The 19513-nt window shown below is 49.3% G+C and overlaps 1 protein-coding gene and 1 long non-coding RNA gene across 2 annotated transcripts in view; one reads left to right on the forward strand and one right to left on the reverse strand.

The window, feature by feature from the left end:
- ERICH6B (glutamate rich 6B) overlaps positions 1 to 19513 on the forward strand; it is a 69583-nt gene that overhangs the window by 18932 nt on the left and 31138 nt on the right. Inside the window, exons 4-7 of the mRNA XM_053215756.1 lie at positions 4876 to 4921; positions 8582 to 8748; positions 15416 to 15487; positions 16532 to 16570. Of these exons, the coding sequence (XP_053071731.1) occupies positions 4876 to 4921; positions 8582 to 8748; positions 15416 to 15487; positions 16532 to 16570 (324 nt within the window). The remainder of the gene's footprint in view (positions 1 to 4875; positions 4922 to 8581; positions 8749 to 15415; positions 15488 to 16531; positions 16571 to 19513) is intronic.
- On the reverse strand, positions 6257 to 8953 carry LOC113601003 (uncharacterized). The gene is made up of 4 exons (XR_003422121.2): positions 8655 to 8953; positions 7618 to 7686; positions 7242 to 7397; positions 6257 to 7154 (listed from the first exon to the last, which is right to left on the reverse strand). It is a non-coding gene; the product is annotated as an uncharacterized LOC113601003 (long non-coding RNA).

Below are 19513 nucleotides of genomic sequence, written 5' to 3' on the forward strand. Positions count from 1 at the left end.
CCTTAAACTGGGCTTTATTATTTGGCCCTGGCCTCCCTGTGCCGTTGCTGGCAGCGGCTGATACGCACTTTCTCGCGGGCCTGCGCGGGGCCTTCCCTTGCTGACGTGACTGCTTGGCCTTATATATCCAACCACGTTCAGAAAGCTAAACATCCAGGTCTTCTGCATCATCTTACTGTTGACCTAGAAATAGAACTACATTATTTTTCTGGATCTGGTTCCGTTACCCACTGCAAGCACCTCAGGCAGCTTGATTTTTGTTTTGTGTTTTTTGTTTTCTGGGTTTTGTTTTTGTTTTTTTGGTTTCTTGTTTGTTTGGGTGTTTTTTTTTTGTTTTTTTTTTTTTTGTTGTTGTTCTGTTTTGGCAGCTTCAATTTTTAAATCCCAGTCTGATTACACACAGCCTGCATCCAAAACCTGGGTGTTCTCAGCAGCCACACGGGCATTTTTGCCTTTACATCCCCCTTCACCAAATCAGATGCCTCATCCTAGATTCCTGCTACCCCCGAAGAAATTTAGTTAGGGCACTGGAGAGATAATTCTCTATTGCTGGGAAACTCTCTTTTGTGTGTGCCTCTCTCCCTCTCGGAATCCTAATATCCCTGCTGTTCAAATACCAGGTGTAATTCCAGGATTGAAAAATAGCATTCAGACCACTTCTTTTGCACAGTATGAATCAAGCATTCTTAACATGTTCCCTGTATGCACTGGGCCTTTGTAAATATATTACCCACTGGAGTAGGACAAATACAATGTTGTCAAGTGAATGGAACTGTGTATAAAGCAAAAGCTTTGAAAATAAATGCCCTGCTAGCAAAATTTGGAGAGGCACTGCAAAACTGTAGAGGAATGTTAAGTGCCTTGAAAGGCACATGGAAGAATGTTTTGGTCTATGAAAACCCAGGGTACCGCGCCAGGCTACACAAAACAGGTTACATTAAAAAGGGTCTACAACAGGATTTGGAACTTTTCAAAAGAATTTACATCAATATTTCCTTATGTGGAATATTCTACCAATACCTTTAAGATATAAATTGGCTTAGCCCTTGGCACAAGAATGCCTTCCAGACCCATAGCAAATGCTCGGTAAATGCAAATTGAATCAAGCTTAATGTCGTTTGTTTCATAAAGTCAAACACACACTCACGCGTATGCACATACACACACATGCACACACCAGCATTTGTCCTTTAAGATATTTTTATAAATTAATTGGCATCTATAAAATGAGCCCTGGAAATGGCAAAACAGGCTCCCCTCTCTTAGGCTGATGGATTAATTACTAGAGACTAGTGCTGGAGCACTATGTTGAGAAACATTCTGAGGTCCCATTTCATCCAAGAGGATGGAGAAGCCAGCGTGCCATTTATTTGTCTATCTGGTGGTAGATGTGAGTCTATCACAAAGAACACCGTCTTGTTCCTCTCTCAGGAGCTTAATTGCCGAGGCTGGCATGTCAGATCTCTCCCATTTATTAGTGCATGAACTTGGGCAAGTCACTGAAGCCCTCTGTGTGCTGGTTTTCTTATCAATTAGGAATAACAACAGACATACCTTATAGGATATCTGTGAAGATTAAAGGGATTAAATCATGTAAAGCATTATGAACTCTGCCGGGCACATAGCATCGGAAGCCTAGGCAAGTGTTAGCTCCTTTTACTATTACTATTCGTGTATTGTGTTATGTTCCATGACTCTCCTACCATTGACTTGTGAAGGGTAATTTATACTCTCCCCACCACACACCCCACCCACTCAGCTTGTGAAGTGGACTTAACAAAAAGAGAAGATGCAATGGATTGGGGTGTGGGAGGGATCTGTGCCCCCCACCTAACTACTCTGCAGGCTGGTCAATTTCAGAGACTCCCATTGCCCTGGATAAATCAGGGTAGGGTCATACAACCTGTACCCTCCTCTCTTCTTTAAAGAAATAATTTTTGGGGCGCCTGGGTGGCGCAGTCGGTTAAGCGTCCGACTTCAGCCAGGTCACGATCTCGCAATCCGGGAGTTCGAGCCCCGCGTCAGGCTCTGGGCTGATGGCTCAGAGCCTGGAGCCTGTTTCCGATTCTGTGTCTCCCTCTCTCTCTGCCCCTCCCCCGTTCATGCTCTGTCTCTCTCTGTCCCAAAAATAAATAAACGTTGAAAAAAAAAAAAAAGAAAAATAATTTTCCCCACGGTCTGTGGGGGAAATCCAATAAAATTAGATGAGCAACTTGAATATAAACGCAGCATCAATTGCCACCTTATCATCAATAGCTCCGTGTGACTGATCTCCCCAAGAGGTTCCACGGAGGTTTCGTAAACCGTGGGTGTCCACGCTGCAGGTGTGATGTCAGGGTCAGGTGATTCAGCACATGGTGGGGCCGCCTTTGACCTTGGGCATATCACTTAACTTTCTCTAAGTTTCAGTTTGCCTGTACGTAAAACTACCTTTCTTCACAGTGTGGTTGCAAAATGTAAGTGAAAAAGTATATCTGAAAATGCTTTGAAAGCTCTCCCACCTCCATTGTGAGGTGCAAAAATGCTCTTCTGATCTCACGTGGGCGGAAGGTGCTAGAAGGAAGTGCCATCTATGTTACTATCATGCCGTCGTAGAACAAGAAACCGTTCCATAATGAGGCCCTTTTTGGTTTTTTTAGAACCCCAGAACTTCCTGAAGATGCATTCTGCTCAGTGGTAAATAATACCGTAGAGCTGTCGCAGTATTTTAATTTTGACTCATAATGTTTTTGCCCAATTGTATTTTGATACGCGTAATCTGCCAGATTTGATTTTCTTTACCCTCGCTGCCCCCACCCCCTCTCCCACAGCTCCAGATGCCGTTTGGCCCACATGCTATTATCATTCAGTGGCCATTTCCAGTTAAGAGTTGCCCCAACAACCCTTTCCAGCAGGGTACCCAGCAGTTTTCTGTGTACTGAAGGAGAAAGGTTTGCAATATATTGATAAGGCAGGGACGGGAGAGCCAGCCAATTTGTCAGGCAGGAAACTTCACAGATGGTGACAGAGCTTTGCAACCAGCCTGCCTTGAGTTGGAACTGGTGAGGGAGTTGCTGAGCCCCAAGGCCAGTCGCTCACAGCCTCCACTCTGCTCCGGAACAAACAGCATCACTTTCTGTACGTGTCTCTCTATGTGTCTTGCCCAAGGTCAGGAGCGCAGCGCAGTGGCATCGGCATGTGTTGTATATTTCACGATCTTTGTCCCCTTAAATTCTCCCAGCCATTATTTGTCCCCACTTTGCAAATGCAGAACCTGGAGTCAGAGAGAGGGTAGGTGACTACTCCACGGTCACGGGAAGCCATTAAAGGAACCAGGACAGGCTCCCAAGGCTTCTCTTCTCTTCCTCTTGTAATCACCTCTGTCTTTTCTCCTTTCCTTCCTCCTTTCATTCTTTGTTTTGGCTTTTTAATAACTTATGTGCATATTTTAATTTTAGGAGAATGGCATTAAAAAAAAATAAAATCTACTTTTGTTTATTTATTTGTTTGTTTGCTTTTGAGAGAAAGAAAGCACACAAGCGAGGGAGAGAGAGAGAGAATCCCAACCAGGCACCATGCTCAGTGCAGCCGCCAAGGCGGGACTCGATCCCACAACCTGAGATCAAGACCTGAGCTGAAATCAAGAGTCAGGTGCTCGACCAACTGAGCCACTCAGGCGCCCCTTGCTTTTGTTCATTTTTTTAATTGAAAACTTGAAAAGCAGAGAGCAGCAAAACATTCTCCACTCTACCAACATTCAAATATAAATAGAGCTGATTCACTTTTTAGTGATTCTTATTCTGTCCTTCCACTCTTATTTCTTCTATATTTGGTGGTGGTGGTGCTCCTTGTTTTGTAGTTCGTTTGTTTTCACTGTTTTAAACATACGGTACGTGCAACTTTGTATTTTACTTTGTAACCGTGTCGTGACTTGAACATTTGCCCGTGTCGTTTGGTTTTTGCAGACATCATTTTAACATCCAAGTAATATTCCTCAATAATACTCTGTCTCATGGGTAAACTGCGGGTAAGGAAAAGTGTTGAACATCGAAGTTCCAGACTCCAAATTCTGGTTCTTATCTCTTTCCTCCTTCCATTCTACCAGTCTCTATTATGAGAATTGGTGGCATATTTTATCCCAGTTGTGCACGAAATTCCTAACGTATCATTCCAGGCAAATGGGTAATTAAATGACACAAACAGCCTCTTTGACATTAAAACTAAATTGTAAAATATTTATATTTTAATATTAAAATATTAACATGTATATTAATTAATATTTATGTTATGTTTAATACTCGGATTAAAATATTAATATTCTGAACCTCAGTTACCTCTTCTGTACAGATAGCCTTCACCTCGGGACAGAAGGAGGCCTGTCTGACAACCCGAAGATTAACAAAGCAAACTTGAATTTCCAAAATCCATGCTTTCATGAACATTATCTTCTTGAGTTCTCCCTGACTTTATGAAATTTAACCTTGTAATTTCTAAAGGAAACCATTAAGAGAGACAATACTAACGACAAGTAAAAATAGAAAAATTCTACAAATCGGGGCCTCTCCACCCCAAACCCAGCATCACATACTTGACAGCACTTTTTTTTTAATGTTTTATTTATTTTTAAGACAGAGACAGAGCATGAGCGGGGAGGGGCAGAGAGAGAGAGGGAGACACAGAATCCGAAGCAGGCTCCAGGCTCTGAGCTGTCAGCACTGAGTCCGACACGGGGCTCGAACTCACGAACTGTGAGATCATGACCTGAGCTGGAGTCGGACGCTCAACCGCCTGAGCCACCAGGGCGCCCCGACCACACATTTTTAAATAAGAAAAAAAAAAAAAAAAAAAAAAGATGCCTTCTTTTTTTTCAATATTGTCCTGTTCTTTTTCCAATAGAATTCAATATGATGTATTCATGGAAAAGCCTGCCTATCCTTACAAGGTAAAAGTTTTCTTTTTGGATAAATCAGATGGAAATTCGTGCTTAGGGATGCTGCTTCGGGAGCCTTTGCGTCCCGAAGCCAAGGAGTAGGGGGGTGGGGTGGCGGTGCAGGGGACAGGCCCCCTGGAGAAGGAGGGGTTGCAGTGGAGGGACGGGGGTCTTGGGGAGTCACACAGAAAGGACCTCCCACCACTGCCTTCTGCCACTCGGCCACTCACAGGGTGAGGGACAGTTCCCAAGGTCCGATTCCTGGACGCCCAGCACTACAGAGAGGAAAGGGCAGGAGCCATCTGAGTCGCAGACGAGGTCTCAACCTGGGAGAGGTGGCAAGGGGCTTGCGGCCGTGCTCACCGTAAACACAATGCCCAAAAGAGAGTTGCCATCTGCCTCGTTCAGGCATGTAAATGCCTCCTTCTATGCGCTCAGCTCTGCAGAAACCAAGGTGGGGGGGTACCCCCGACTTCCCACTCACAGGCCTAGTCCTTGTGTCTCCTCCCCAACAATCCCTCCCCAAAGGATGATGGGGGGGGGGGGGCGGGGGGACATTTGTGTCCACTGGTGAAGGGGTTGGCATTAGATACAAAGAAAGCACGAGGCCAGTTCGGTTATGGTGAGAAGCAGGAAGGAGACCCCTGCTGATCCTCATTCGGAGCCCACAGGTTACAACTTGAGGGCTACCCCTCAGCCCCGCGAGCCCGCGGGGTCCTGCGCTCCAGGCTGCACACTGCGGGAGGCTGAGCACCGTGGGTCTGACAGCCTCGCCTCCACTGAAGCAACACCTCAAAGGGAGGGGCTCTTCCGAGGCCCCTTCACCTCCATTGCTGACACCCACAGAGTGTTAAGCAATGTGGCAGGGACCACTGGAAAGGCTGTGACTGGAACAGGGACTCGAGCACCAGGCTGCTTGGGTTCGAATGTCAGCGGCTCCACCCAGCCAGCTGTGTGCCCCAGGGCAGCCACGTAATCTCCTGCGGCCCCAGACTCTTCCTTCATAAAATGGGGACAGTAAGAATTTCAGCCGTATGAGGCTGTGGTCGGGATGAAAGGAGTAGTAACTCACAGGGCTCCCTGAGGGGGCGCCTGGGCGCCTGGGTGGCTCAGTCGGTTAAGCGTCCGACTTCAGCTCAGGTCACGATCTCGCGGTCCGTGAGTTCGAGCCCCGCGTCGGGCTCTGGGCTGATGGCTCGGAGCCTGGAGCCTGCTTCCGATTCTGTGTCTCCCTCTCTCTCTGCCCCTGCTCTCTCTGCCCCTGCCCCATTCATGCTCTGTCTCTCTCTCTCTCTCAAAAATAAATAAAACGTTAAAAAAAAAAATTTTAAAAAAAAGGGCGAACCGTGCCTAGTGCACACGACGTGTTCAGTAAGCGCTGTGGCTCGTTGTCATTCCTGGCCTGCTCCTCAGGAGCCACCGCATGGAAACTTAGCACGCCTGCGACAAGAGTCAGGATTCCTGGTCAGCTTTGACCTAAACGTATGTACCCTTCCAGCCCTTTATTCATATTCCAGCTGAGTGGCTTTCCTGTCACCGAGGAGTGCATGAGGATCGGAGGGGCCCTGGGGCCTCACCTGTGTCTGTCACACGCTTTTTGGCTTGGCTCCCAGAGTCCAGGTCTGGGCCATGGGTGCTCAGAGAGCCCCTGGCTTTTCCTGGCACAAGGTTGCTGAGACACTGAAACTGTGCAAACCACTTCAGGCAGGACGTGTTACACTCATATGTGTTTGTTAAGGCAGGGGGTGGGAAAAGGAAGCAGGTTCAGGTGCAGCAGCGTTTCGTGGGTCCCTAATAAACAGGAAGGCGCCCTCTCCCACTTCTACACGCATGCCCTGAAGGTCCCCCACCCCGAGCACACCAGGCCCCTCCCCCACTCTGAAACAGCTGACCACACAGGCCTGCAACCATCCACGCTCCCCAGGATCCAGGATCCATGGCTCTTCCTGAACCCTTCCACTGCAGACGGGGCAGGGAGCTGGCGTTTGGCTCAGGAGGCCAGAACCCCAGCCCCGCCTCCACAGGTGCCCCAGAGACCCTGCACCGTCCCAGCCCAAGGCAGATGTGGCAGGGAGGACGTTGAGTAAATGTACATGGCGATGGCAATGGCCAGATAGGGCCACCATTACCTTAAGTATAACCCCTTCATCGTGTTTGGCTGCTTTGACTTCTCAGAGTCCTTTCATGGGGACTTGCATTACCTCTCGGGGTCACCAGGGAGTGAGACAGGACAGGCATCATCCCGCTAAAAAGATAAAGCCCAGGAGAGTCTCCTGATCTGGCCTTGAGGCCCGGAACAGGGCAAGGGTTGACACTTGCCTGAAGAGCTTACCTATGTCCACTAGTTCTTGATCCCTGTGGTCACCTGATCTAGGATCTGCCATCTTGCCACTTGACCCCACTGCTCCTTTTTAATGGCGCATCCTGAGAACACAGCCACTTTGCCCTAGCCGCAGGCTGGCACAGACCCAGGCCTTCCCACGGGTCCCTTGGAAGCGAAACGAGATCTGTCTGTAGCTCCCACAGGCACTGAGCCTCCCGGATACGGCAAGTGGCCTCCTCCCCTCTCCCTCAACCTCTTCACCCCCCAGCCTCAGAATGCAGCCCCCTCCCTGTCCCCCTCTGCGTAGGGGAACCCTGACCCACACAGGGAACAGGCCTGTCGCTGAAGGGCCACCGAACCCAGTAAGAACCTTCTGGGACCTTACCTCCCCAGTAAGAACAACAGCAGCCAAGACCACATTGCCCACTCTCGTCTCATCCCCACCGGTGGGGACCTATGAGGGAGGTATGATTATCAGAAAGGTGCAGAAGCCGAAGCACAGAGAAGTTAAGTAGGTTACCCAAAGTTACTCCACATTCGTGCAAGAGCCAAGATTTAAGCTCGGGTCGTTTGGCACCGAAGTCCGCGCTTTGTCTACCAACCCCAGTCGCCACCCATTTGGGTTGGCGTTGTCCCTCACGCTTGTCTCTGCCATTTGACCGGTTTACATGAGGTGACCTCAGGGCTGAAATACCCCCAAAGACCCCCAAAATTATGGGCTTTTGTTCTCACTTAAAAGCCAGAGATTCCCGAGGAAGAACACAGCTGTGGTGTTTTGGGGTTGCCCCTTTTGATACTAAGCTGTCAAATGGCAGGATCTCTGCCTCACAGCCACTGCTCTGTCATCAGGCCCTGTGGAAACCTTTCTCCATGATGGCGGTATCTGTGGTGGGCAGACTAGAGGGAACAGGCCTCAGGGCTTGATTTTAGCTGCAGCATCTACTTTGGTATTTTTTTCCACTCTTTCTGAGGCAGCAGTGAGGCAGAAAGGGCCACTGAAATGGGCAGGGTCATAACGAGGAAGGACAGAGAATGTTCTGCAACACTAGAGTGTCAGTAATGGAAGCCTGGCCCACTGGCCTTTGAAGGCATCCGTAGAGACTTCTACTCCAAACGAAGCAGCAGTTGGCGACGTGGGGCTACGCCGCCCAGAATGGCTCATGGGCCTATTTACCACCATCTACAAGCTGGTCCCTCTCAACCTGCGACATCCACCATCTGGGACGGGCAGAGTCTGCAGGAGACGGAGAGTAGCACCCCACCCCCACTTTCCCAGCAGGCCATAGAACCCAGTGCCTGACCGGACCCCTGTGTGGAAGTTGACCCGCCCCTGTGCTCCCTTCTGACAGGGAACCCGCTCAGAGGACCACCTTCTACGCCGCCCCTCCTTTCATCTCTGAATTGTCCCACGAGTCTCCATACCATGATGCGATGCCTTCCACATCCTCCGTGCAGCAAGATGGAGAACTTCTGGCCTGGCATGACGAGAGCACGCAGACAGAATGGATCTATGAGAGTAAGTTGGGTAAGGGGAGCTGCCCCCTGCTGGCCGTCACACAGGGGGCTGGAGGGGGCATGCATTCCGTGCGTGCGAAAGAGCGGGGCTCCCGCATTGCCTCTCATGCTGATGACAGATCTTTCTTCCCGTGCCATTTGATACGGTACTTTAGGGAAAAAGTTAAACTCCTCTACTAGCCCTGCCACCCCCATCCTCCAGCCCAGACCCCCCTCAGAGAAAGAGCATCAGCAAAGTGCTAAAACAAATACCTTTTTCAATCTTCCCCTCTCTTTTCATTCGCCTTCCTGTTCCCGTTCTACATGAACACAGGCCCTATTTCCCTCGGGGACACAGGCCATTACCTTCCCAGATTACAGACTGGTTCCTCGGGGTGATGGGCTGTATCCAGATGATCACGTGGACAGTGGCAAATGGGATTCTGTCTCAGCAGGCAGGCAAAGCCAGCCCGGATTCAGAACCAGCCAAAATCATCGGCAGCGTGAACTTTTGTAGCCACCACCTGGAGACACTCCAGAGACAGTTTGGCAAGATTGCGTTGAGAATCTTAATCCTCTCCCCAATTAAGCCCAAAGTCCCCTCACTCTAGGATCCTGGGACGGAACACTGAATAGCATTTCTTGCCATTATTAATAATTTAAATCCCGCCTTCGTGAGATTGATCCGTCACGGGTTCACAGATTCATTTCACATCTGTAGTCATGGCAGCGGTAAATTAGATTCCCCCATCACCCCCCCCTTCCCTGCCTGCATCCGTGCCTGTAGCTCAAATGTGGTTAAATGAAATTAAGAGCCCGAAACCCTATGAGGGAGGGGGGAGAGGCAGAGGGCAGGGCCACGCAGGCCAGGAGCCCAGTGGCGCGGGCAGCCCAGGCGGGATGAAGAGTATGTTATGGGCTAAATCAGTTCGTGTGGGACTTCGGTCAGCACGTGAGCTCCGAGGGAGCCCTGAGAACTGGAACCATTTCAAAGTCAATAAGCATGACAGCTGGGGAGAATCTGAGCATTTATCTAAATATTCATAAGCAGGATTCTTAAAGCCATTTACTGGGTAATAGCCTGTAAAGGGCCAGTGCTAAGCTTGAAAGGATGTGGGAGGGAAGAAAGAAGATAGAAGAAGGCAGGGGGGAGGGAAGGGGGGCACCAAAGCCTGTCCTTACAGCTGTGGACCCACCTCCAGAGAGAGAGAACCTCCTGCCGTCATTGTTTTATTTGACGTGTTCATTCATGATCCTTTCGGTCCCTGAGCTTAATTTACAGAGCTAGTCATGTCTGTGTCTAATTTAGGTCTGAAGCACTCTGCATATTTGGTCTGTAGGGGCACGTTTTGCAGCTAAGTGTCTTTTTAACACTGAGTTCCTTACAGCCAGCATATGTTTGGTGTTTATTAAAAGTCTAGCCACCCACGGGAAGTGCCTGCTGATCAAATATTGTGACATGGGTGGCTTGGGCCAAAGGTGTGCTCTGGGTTGGAGGCTCTAAGCCAGGACCAGGGACACACCCAGGTTCCTGCATTTACGTGAAGGGGTGGTGCTCACAGCAGAGGTTGAAACACAAGGGACAGCAGGCAATTCTCTAAAATTTGTGGAGGTTTTTCTTTCCCCTTCTGCCTTGGATTTGCAAGCCATCCTTTGGAGAGCACGGCTAACAGTTGGGCCAAACGTGCCTATAATATGTACATGATTATGTCTGGGCAATGGGATGGGGCAGACAGATGGCAAAGATGCTTCCTTCTGAAGTGAAAGAGTTGTAAGAGAAAGTGACGGCGTGCAGGAAAAAACCAGGAAGTACGGAGGTCCAGGAAGGTGCAAGGGCTCAAACCCACGTCAAGAGGAGAGAGAGGAAAGTGACACAGGGAAAATGATGCGTGGGTGACGGGATGGGGCCCATGCCATGAAGGAAAGCCAGTCCTTCTGCGGCTGGAGTACAGAACACTAAGGACTCCCACGGAGGCAAGACACAAAAAAGAATCTGCGTTCAGCCCGGGGCAGGAGCCAGCCACCCACTTGTTGGAGAAACACAGACATTCAAGGCAAAAACAAGCCAAAACACTGGCTGTGTAGGGCTGAGGGCCAGTGGGAACAGCAGAGGTGAGAGCAGGCATCGATAATGCGATTCCTCCGGGTCCGGGACTGTGCATCCCTGTCCCAGATTTCCTGTAAAGATGCAGACTTCCAGCCTTATCAGGATCCCTGTCTGCATTCTTAACAACATCCCCAGAGGATTCATAGGCACAGGAATATTGGAGAACCAGAGAACCTCAAGTGGAGGATAAATTTCACGGGGGCTAGGTTCCTCTTTTTAAAGCATTTGTAAGTTATGGGATTGTTCAACCCCCGCGGGCCAGAAACAGCATTTTACATGGCAAGGCCCTTCTCAACAAATAAGACTTTGAACCGAATATGGAGGGAAAACACCCAGATAAATCCTTGAAACCTATTACTATGGAGAGAGGCAGTCTGATAATGAAGGAATGCTAACGGCACAAGAAATGCCTCATGATGTATATAAGGAAGTGTTCCGAGGGAGGACCAGAAAGGCTACTGATGGCCTCAGGTGTCTACCTATCCATGCACAGAGCAGGATCGTAAAGAACCGCAGAAGTTCTAACACAGAGCATTATGCCCATGGCTGTAAAACTCCTCAAGACTTAGTGCCTGGCACATAGTAAGCCTGTGTGAGTATACTGTAAATATTTGTTAAATACTTGCAAAATTGTTGTTGAGTCCTCACCTGACTCAGGACCAGATATGGTGATAGGAGGGTGTATCCTACTCCCCAAAAAAGTCTTGGCAGGAAGGGGGCTCCGTATAGAAAGATGGATATACAAAGAGATACTGTCCGTATAGGAATGTGGGTGGGGATAAACAGAGGGAGGAAGGGCTGTCAGTGGAGTTTACCTCAAGCCACCTGGCCGGATGGAGAAGACGGTTGGAAAACTCTCCAAAGTGCAGACCGGTGCCGTTTCCTCCAGTAGACTCAGATTTTGAAAGATCACACGCAGAGGCTAAAAAGATGAGAAGGTTACCTGTGATGAAGGTAGGAAAATGGCTCAAACTTAAGAATAGGGCCAGGAGAGCTGAAGCCCAGGACAAACTTATTCTTCCCAAAAAGTCATTGTTGTCACCATCCCCCTCACCACCACCATCATCATCATTATCATGCAGGCAGCCACAAAAAAAGAGGGTCCTTTTAAAATATGATTAGGGTTGGGCGCCTGGGTGGCTCAGTCAGTTAAGCCTCCAACTTCGGCTCAGGTCATGATCTCACAGCTTGTGAGTTCGAGCCCCGCGTCGGGCTCTGTGCGGACAGCTCAGAGCCTGGAACCTGCTTTGGATTCTGTGTCTCCCTCTCTCTCTGCCCTTCCCCCACTTGCGCTCTTTCTCTCTCTCTCTCACAAAAATAAATAAACGTTAAAGATTTTTTTAGAAATAAATAAAATATGATTGGGGCAAGAAGAAGATCAAGGTAAACAGGGACACCGTTTATAGTACAATTCGGAGGAACGAGTCAGAGAAAGTCAGGTTCTTTGCTATTTAATTTGACTTCTCTAAGAAGGAAAAGTGATCTCTGGATTGAAATAGATGCAACAAAATTAGGCAAGAAATAGCAGAAACCAAAGGCTGGTGAAAAGATCAGAAGGGAACGATAACTCCGTGTCCTGACCGGGATAAAACATACACCAGAATATCTATAGAGTGAGAGTGGCTTAATCACATGTATGGTTTTTGAGGAAATGCGAAATGAGTCTGTGTGACCAACCCGGGGCAAAAATACTGAGAGCAAAATGGTCACAAGAAACCAGCATAGGCTAAGGACAAATCAAGGTCCCTTCTTGACGAAGTTAGTAGATCGAGGGAACTGTGGTAACCCAGTAGGCCCACATTCCACAAGGGGGTTCATTTGCAAAGCCTTCCTGCTATTCCGTGGACGAGACGGAGAAATGTCAGGTGGATGCTAATGGAAGATGATAGAATGAGAACTGTCGAATAACCACCCAGAGATACTGTTTAAGGATCAGAGTCAACCCAGTTTCTAGTGGGGAGCCACAGGGCTTGGGACATTTTAGCACAGACCTGGATACGGACGGAGGAGGAATATTTATATTCGCAGACGACCTGAAGCTGTTGGTTGATGGGGATAATGCAATCAGATTCTAAACAATCCTGACAGGCGGAAACATTGACCCGGGACTAGCTACATAAAATCCAGCGCTAACTTAGAGCGGATCCTGCTTTGAACCCCACAGAAACGGTAGGATGGGAAAGTACAAGGTGGGGAAGGCCTGTTTGGGGTAGACACTTTACTCATCCACAAGTTTAAGAAGTCAGTGGTATGACTGATGTGAGTGCTGGAAAAGTTAGCGTAACGAAATACAGTTAAAAGATGATACAAACGGAAATCAGTCCTGCTTTAGCCAGCCCCGGGACAGCTGTTCAGCGTGAGGACTGCCACACCGCATGAGAGTTGGACGCAGACTCGGAGGAGAGAGCGGCGTTAGACAGACTCAGAGGCTGCGTCATCCGCAGACGTGTTGGCATCAAGGGGGTGGCAAGCCTGGAAGACACGTGGCTCTGAGAGAGGATAACTGCCTTCAAGCATCCATGCTCTCCGCACAAGGACAAGGTCTGACACTGCCTATGTGCTGAAGGGCTAGAGTAGGACCGCCTTCGGGGAAATAGGTTCAAAAAAAAAAAAAAAAAGATCGCTAACAAAGCTATGCCACAGTGGGATGAGTTTTCTTCCTTTTTACATGATTTTTTTTTAATTTTTTTTTAACGTTTATTTTTTTTTGAGACAGAGAGAGACAGAGCATGAATGGGGGAGGGTCAGAGAGAGAGAGGGAGGCACAGAATCCGAAACAGGTTCCAGGCCCTGAGCTGTCCGCACAGAGCCCGACGCGGGGCTCGAACTCACGAACTGCGAGATCATGACCTGAGCCGAAGTCGGCCGCTTCACCGACTGAGCCACCCAGGCGCCCCTATTTTTTTTATATTTTTAATGACGTTGAATTTATTACTAGTTTCCTTTATAAGTTACAATTTTTATCTTGTTGAAGGAGTTCTTCAGCTCAAAAACAACAAAGTTCTTCTCCAGTATTTTCTCTTTTTTTCCCTTTTTTTAATGAATATAATTTATTGTCAAATTGACTTACCTACAACACCCAGTGCTCATCCCAACAAGTGCCCTCCCCAGTGCCCATCACCCATTTCCCCCTCTCTCACCCACTACCCCATCAACCCTCAGTTTGTTCTCTGTATTTAAGAGTCTCTTCTGGTTTCCCTCCCTCCCTCTCTGTTTGTAACTATTTTTCCCCCTGCCCTTCCCCCATGCTCTTCTGTTCAGTTTCTCAAGATCCACGTATGAGCGAAAATATATGATATCTGTCTTTCTCTGACCGACTTATTTTACTCAGCATAATACCTTCCAGTTCCATCCATGTTGCTGCAAGTGGGAAGATTTCATTCTCTCTCATTGCCAAGTAGTATTCCATTGCTTATATAAACCACATCTTCTTTATCCATTCGTCAGCTGATGGCCATTTGGGCTCTTTCCATAATTTGGCTAGCGTTGAAAGCGCTGCTGTAAACATCGGGAGCGGCTAAAATGAACAAACCAGGAAACTACAGACGCTGACGAGGACGCGGAGAAACGGGAACCCGCTTGCACTGCTGGTGGGAATGCAAACTGGTGCAGCCGCTCTGGAAACCAGTGTGGAGGTTCCTCAGAAAGTTAAAAATAGAACTACCCTATGACCCAGCAATAACACTGCTAGGAATTTACCCAAGCGCCACAGGAGTGCTGATGCATCGGGGCATGGGATGAGTCTTCTTAAAAGCTGGAGAGGTCCTTGACTGCAGAGGGCTCAGCCTCAGCTAAAGGATTGATAGTCACGGATGCTGCACGGGTGCGGGAGGCTTGCGTCCTGACCCCTTGGCCCAGGCTCGAATCCTGACACCCCCGGGGGCAGGCGGAGCAGTTTGCCTCTGCTTTTTGACCACTGGCCTGCTAGTCTCTGCTGTGCACACACAGGACTTACATACAGGACGTGTGCGCGCGCATGCATGGGTGTAGGGATAGGAAGAGGGAGAGGTGGGGAGGGCACAGAAAGGAATAGGGACTACAAGATCCCGCCAGACATGAAATAACGATAACCAAGAACTTACAAAAGTCCTCAGAAAATACAGTAGCCTCCCATTGCGTATCTTAGCGGATCGTACTAGATAGCCCCCTTGTGTCCCGGCCAGCTCCCATCGAACACTCCTCAGAGAGCACCAGGAGGGCAGACATGCCCACTTCCCGTAGTGACACGCATACCCCATACATTTCCACACGGCTTTGGAGCGACCCGGAGCTCCAAAATCTCCCCCCATACTGTTCTGTCTATCCTGAGGATCCTAACTGGCCCTGTGGTGACCAGAGGAGAAGGCCACAGAGGGGCTACGTGTCCCGACCCCTGGTTCACCGCAGTCCTGGATAAGTTAGCAGAACTAAAGAGGAGGACGAAAGGCAGGGGTGCATCCAGTGCCCTCCAATCTGCTCGTCCCCTCTCGCGATCAGCCTTGGGCATCGAGGAAGAACTTCGGGCCCTAAATGTCTAATATGGATCCCTCGGAAAGTGGGAGTTTAAAATCGCTAATGGCCACCTTCTTCTGTCTCTCAACAGCACCTGCAAAATCAAAATCAAAACTAAAACTCTCAACAACCACACTAACCACTGCGAAGTCAGATTTGGAAGGTATTTAAATCTTATGATCTTATGATGATTTTATTTTTTTTTTTAATTTTTGTTTTAATGTTTATTTATTTTTGAGACAGAGAGAGACAGAGCATGAACGGGGGAGGGGCGGAGAGAGAGGGAGACACAGAATCGGAAGCAGGCTCCAGGCTCTGAGCCATCAGCCCAGAGCCCGACGCGGGGCTCGAACTCACGGACCGTGAGATCGTGACCTGAGCTGAAGTCGGACGCTTAACCGACTGAGCCACCCAGGCGCCCCGATCTTATGATGATTTTAAATGACTTGTAGAAGTTAACAAATCCATCCACAAGAAGGTAAGAATAACAGGATGAGCGTGCCCCCGGCCAAAGAGAGACCTCCTTTGACCTTTTAGGATACAGCGATCTTACCTAAGGCCAGTGGCCAAGGCATTATTTCTAGGGCTTGGTGCCAGGCTCAGGGACCAAGGAAGAAACGGAGCCAAAGGGTAAAGTGCTTTTAAGTTTGAATGAGAATTGAATTTTGAAAAGGGAGGTGAGCGTATTTACCACTGGAATTGGAAGGAAAGATAATAGGTTACCCTTACTCAGTTTCTTCCATGACATTTACCGTATACCTACCGACACTTAATTGTTCACCTACTGCGTACTGGGCAGGATATAAGATGGACAAAACCATCACAACCTCTGACAGACAGTGGCCACGCTCGCAGTGAACGTAGCAGAGCACACAGAGCTGTTGAATCACTACATTGTGCACCTGTTCCTCCAGGAGCTCAGTGTGCCCGTGAAAAGAAAAAAATGACACCTTCTCAGAATTTAAATTCTGGTGGGCGAGATGAAGTGTGAACAGAGGGAGGGGAATCACTATTTGTCGAACGTAAGCAACAGGCCTCAAACTGCCAAAGACTGTGAAAGCCACTTACCCCAAAACCCACGATCTCCACTCTGGTCTCCCCCAGCTATTTGGGACGTGCTTTTTAAACCGATTCCCTCAGGGACCCAAAGGTCCAGACAAGTTCACCATACCACATCCTATCAATAATTGTTGCCACTCTTTTTCAGTGTGTGCTACCCCTGACGTGGCTCATGAGGAAGAAAGTGGTAAGCGCCCGGCATAACATATCCAAAGATCCCTGCTCCCCGCAGAGTGTCCTGGGCTGCGGGGTGGTGCCCCGGGAGGGTGGGGCCCTTGCTGGTCCAGCTCGCACCAAGTCCTCGAGAGGACCCGGGGCCGTGCTGGGCACACGGCCTCTGAACTTGGATGGGCTTCCGTGTCCTTTCCTGAAGAGGAGGAATAGAATGAGAAACAGAGAGAGGGTCTCTGGAGCAAGACGGAATGACCTGGGAGAGAACTTCATCCCTTACTCAGGAGCCCCACATTTCAGGAGGGTCTAGCTGGCTGCCGGCATCCCCGAGGGCTGGACAGCAGGGCTAGACAAGGACGCGAGGGCCCGTCCAAATAGACATATCCAATGGCACCTTGGTAGGGAATAAATTGGAGCCCCCACAAATGGTGCCTTGAAACACGTTCGTTCTTCATTAAGGAGGGCTTAGTTGAATCCTATGAAGGGGAAAGACAGGAGGGAATCCTGATGGTGGCAAAATCCCCACTGACACCTCCCACCCTCACCCCCAAAGCAAAAGCCCCACAATTAACCAGGCCCATCCTATTAGAAACAATTTAGGGACTACAGTATCTTGTCTTTCAACGTGGTAGAGGCTGAGGGGGAGATTAAGTCTGGGACACACAGGTGGCTTATCAAACAAACTCTCAGACTCTAGACAATGTAGCCCACCCGCTACCCAACCCCGCCCCCCCCCCCCAGAAGGGTACCGATCAATAGAATTGTCTTCATCTTAATCCATTTCCAGGGAGGGTTTAGAGCTGTGCCGCTCAAACTTTAATGGACAGAACCATCACTGAGGATCTTGTTAAAATGCAGATTCCGGCTCAGTAGGTCTGAGGTCCTGTATTTCTCACAAGCTCCCAGCAGCAGCTACTGCTACTAATCCATGGGCCCCACTTCGAGGAGCAAGGTTTGAGAACAGCTTATAGACTTGTGCCCTTAGCAATCACCAGACGAGCCAATCCCTCAACCCACCTGTCGAGAATAAGAAGGAACTTACTACAGGAAAGGTCGAGGAGGTGAAGGCAGGACAAAGTTGCTTCTGTTGCCTGTTTATCAGCAGAGCTAGGTTGCCCATTTTTCAGAGCCGGCCCCACGGCTCATGCTTCACTGCTTCCTCTCTCCCTTTCCTCATCCACAATGGGGGGATCTGCCCTGCAGGGGCGGCTCAAACATCTCTCCCGAATTCGGGAACTATGGTTCTGGCAGGAAAAGCCATTAGAAGAGAGGCACTGATTGGATGGAGAAAAAATTAAGATCTGTGCTTAATCGGCTCCAGAGAGGACACAGTCTACTTTAGGGAATCGTGTGTGCCTGGCACCTACCAACGTCAGCCCCGCTCCTCTGTGCTGCCCTGAAGACGAGCCTGACACAGAAGAGGGGACCAGAGAGCCAAGGGGCTGGGTGACAGGTTGCAAGTAGCCCGTAGGGCCACCGCTCAAGGGCCTGACACTTACCCCGCCCCCACCAACCCTCCCATAGGGCCTCACAGGAGAAGATGAGCAGCTCACCAGAACAAAGGTAGAGGTAGACAGAAATCCCCAAAGGGAAAGTTAATTAGGCACTAGGCATAAAGCTTTTCCTTGTCGTTCAGCCCCAGTTGTGGCTGTTGGCTGCACATCTGCTGAGCTTGTCTTGACATGGAGACAGCGCCCGTTGACGTTAGTACGGTTAATTATTATGTTGAATCGAACCCTTCAGAAGGCTGTCGTTCGGCATTCAGGACTGCCAAGCCACCTTCTTCCCGCGATAAACACCTAGTTTCGTTTCCGTTCATTTGCATGATTCAAATGGGGAATCACAAATGATGGGGACTTGCTAAGCTATTTGGCCCAGAGCCAGGCTCTCACTCTCAATCTAGGATGGGCGCATACTAGAAGAATCTTCCACAGGAGGCACCTCCTGCCACTCTGTCTCTCCAGACGCGTTCTCCCAGGTCCTCCACATTCGCTCTCCAGTGACCACCACAAGGAGCCTCCCCCTCAGAGCTTGCTGGAACTCCCATGGATTGTTGCTGGGTGTTCCCGAATGGCTTTTCAAAACGCTTCTCGGCCGTTTCCGTGGCAGCCAGTGTGGGGACACACGGTGTTTCTGGAATCGAGCAGAAAGGCCCCCAGGCCTGGTGTTGGTAAAGGCAGGTCCAGCTCAGTGGGGGCTCTCTATCCCAACAGAGTTTTTATTACTGAACCAGAACTGGGAAGAAGTGCAAGGTAAACACGTGCAGAGATCACGGAGAATCTTCTCCATCCCCAAAGGTGTCACAGAGACACAAAATCGGACACAATAAGTCAGCCCTGCACCAACCTGGTGGATTTTCAGGGCTCTCTGGGTGGGCCGGCTTCAATGAGCTGCTGTCATCCTGAAGCTGAGAAAACAGGCCCCAGTAATTTCCCTGGGGGCTCAATTACCGTCTGAGAGCCCGTCCCTGAGCGCCCCCCTCAAGAGCCACACCTTCCCGGGAGCAGGAGATGGGGCCCAAGATGTAATTATCAATTCCTTGATTCAATTTGCACCCCGTCGACACTGGAGGCTCTAAGCCCCTCTCCTGGCCCAGGCTGTACCTGACCTTGAGAACAAAGGCATTTGCTCTCTGCTTGTCATGCGCTCACAGGCTCGAGAATGTATCTCTTATGCTTTAATTCGCAATTAGGAGCCGTACGTACGTCTGGAAATCGGCAATTTTTTTACAACACTGGCAGGAGTTAGGAATATTCCTCAGGATTTCCAAGAGGAAATCACACTCAGAATAGATCTCTCCCAGAATAAAATCTAAAATTCTTCCCATAGCCTATAAGGTCCTCTGTGGGCTGGCCTTGTAACCCCTTCCCCGCTCCCCCATTTCCACTCCCGCTACCTTCCATATTCACCCCTTTCCAGGTATACTGTGCCTCTTACAGTTTGTCAGTTATGTCAGCCA

This window comes from Acinonyx jubatus, chromosome A1 (assembly GCF_027475565.1).
Source record: "Acinonyx jubatus isolate Ajub_Pintada_27869175 chromosome A1, VMU_Ajub_asm_v1.0, whole genome shotgun sequence".
Classification (NCBI taxonomy): Eukaryota; Metazoa; Chordata; class Mammalia; order Carnivora; family Felidae; genus Acinonyx; species Acinonyx jubatus.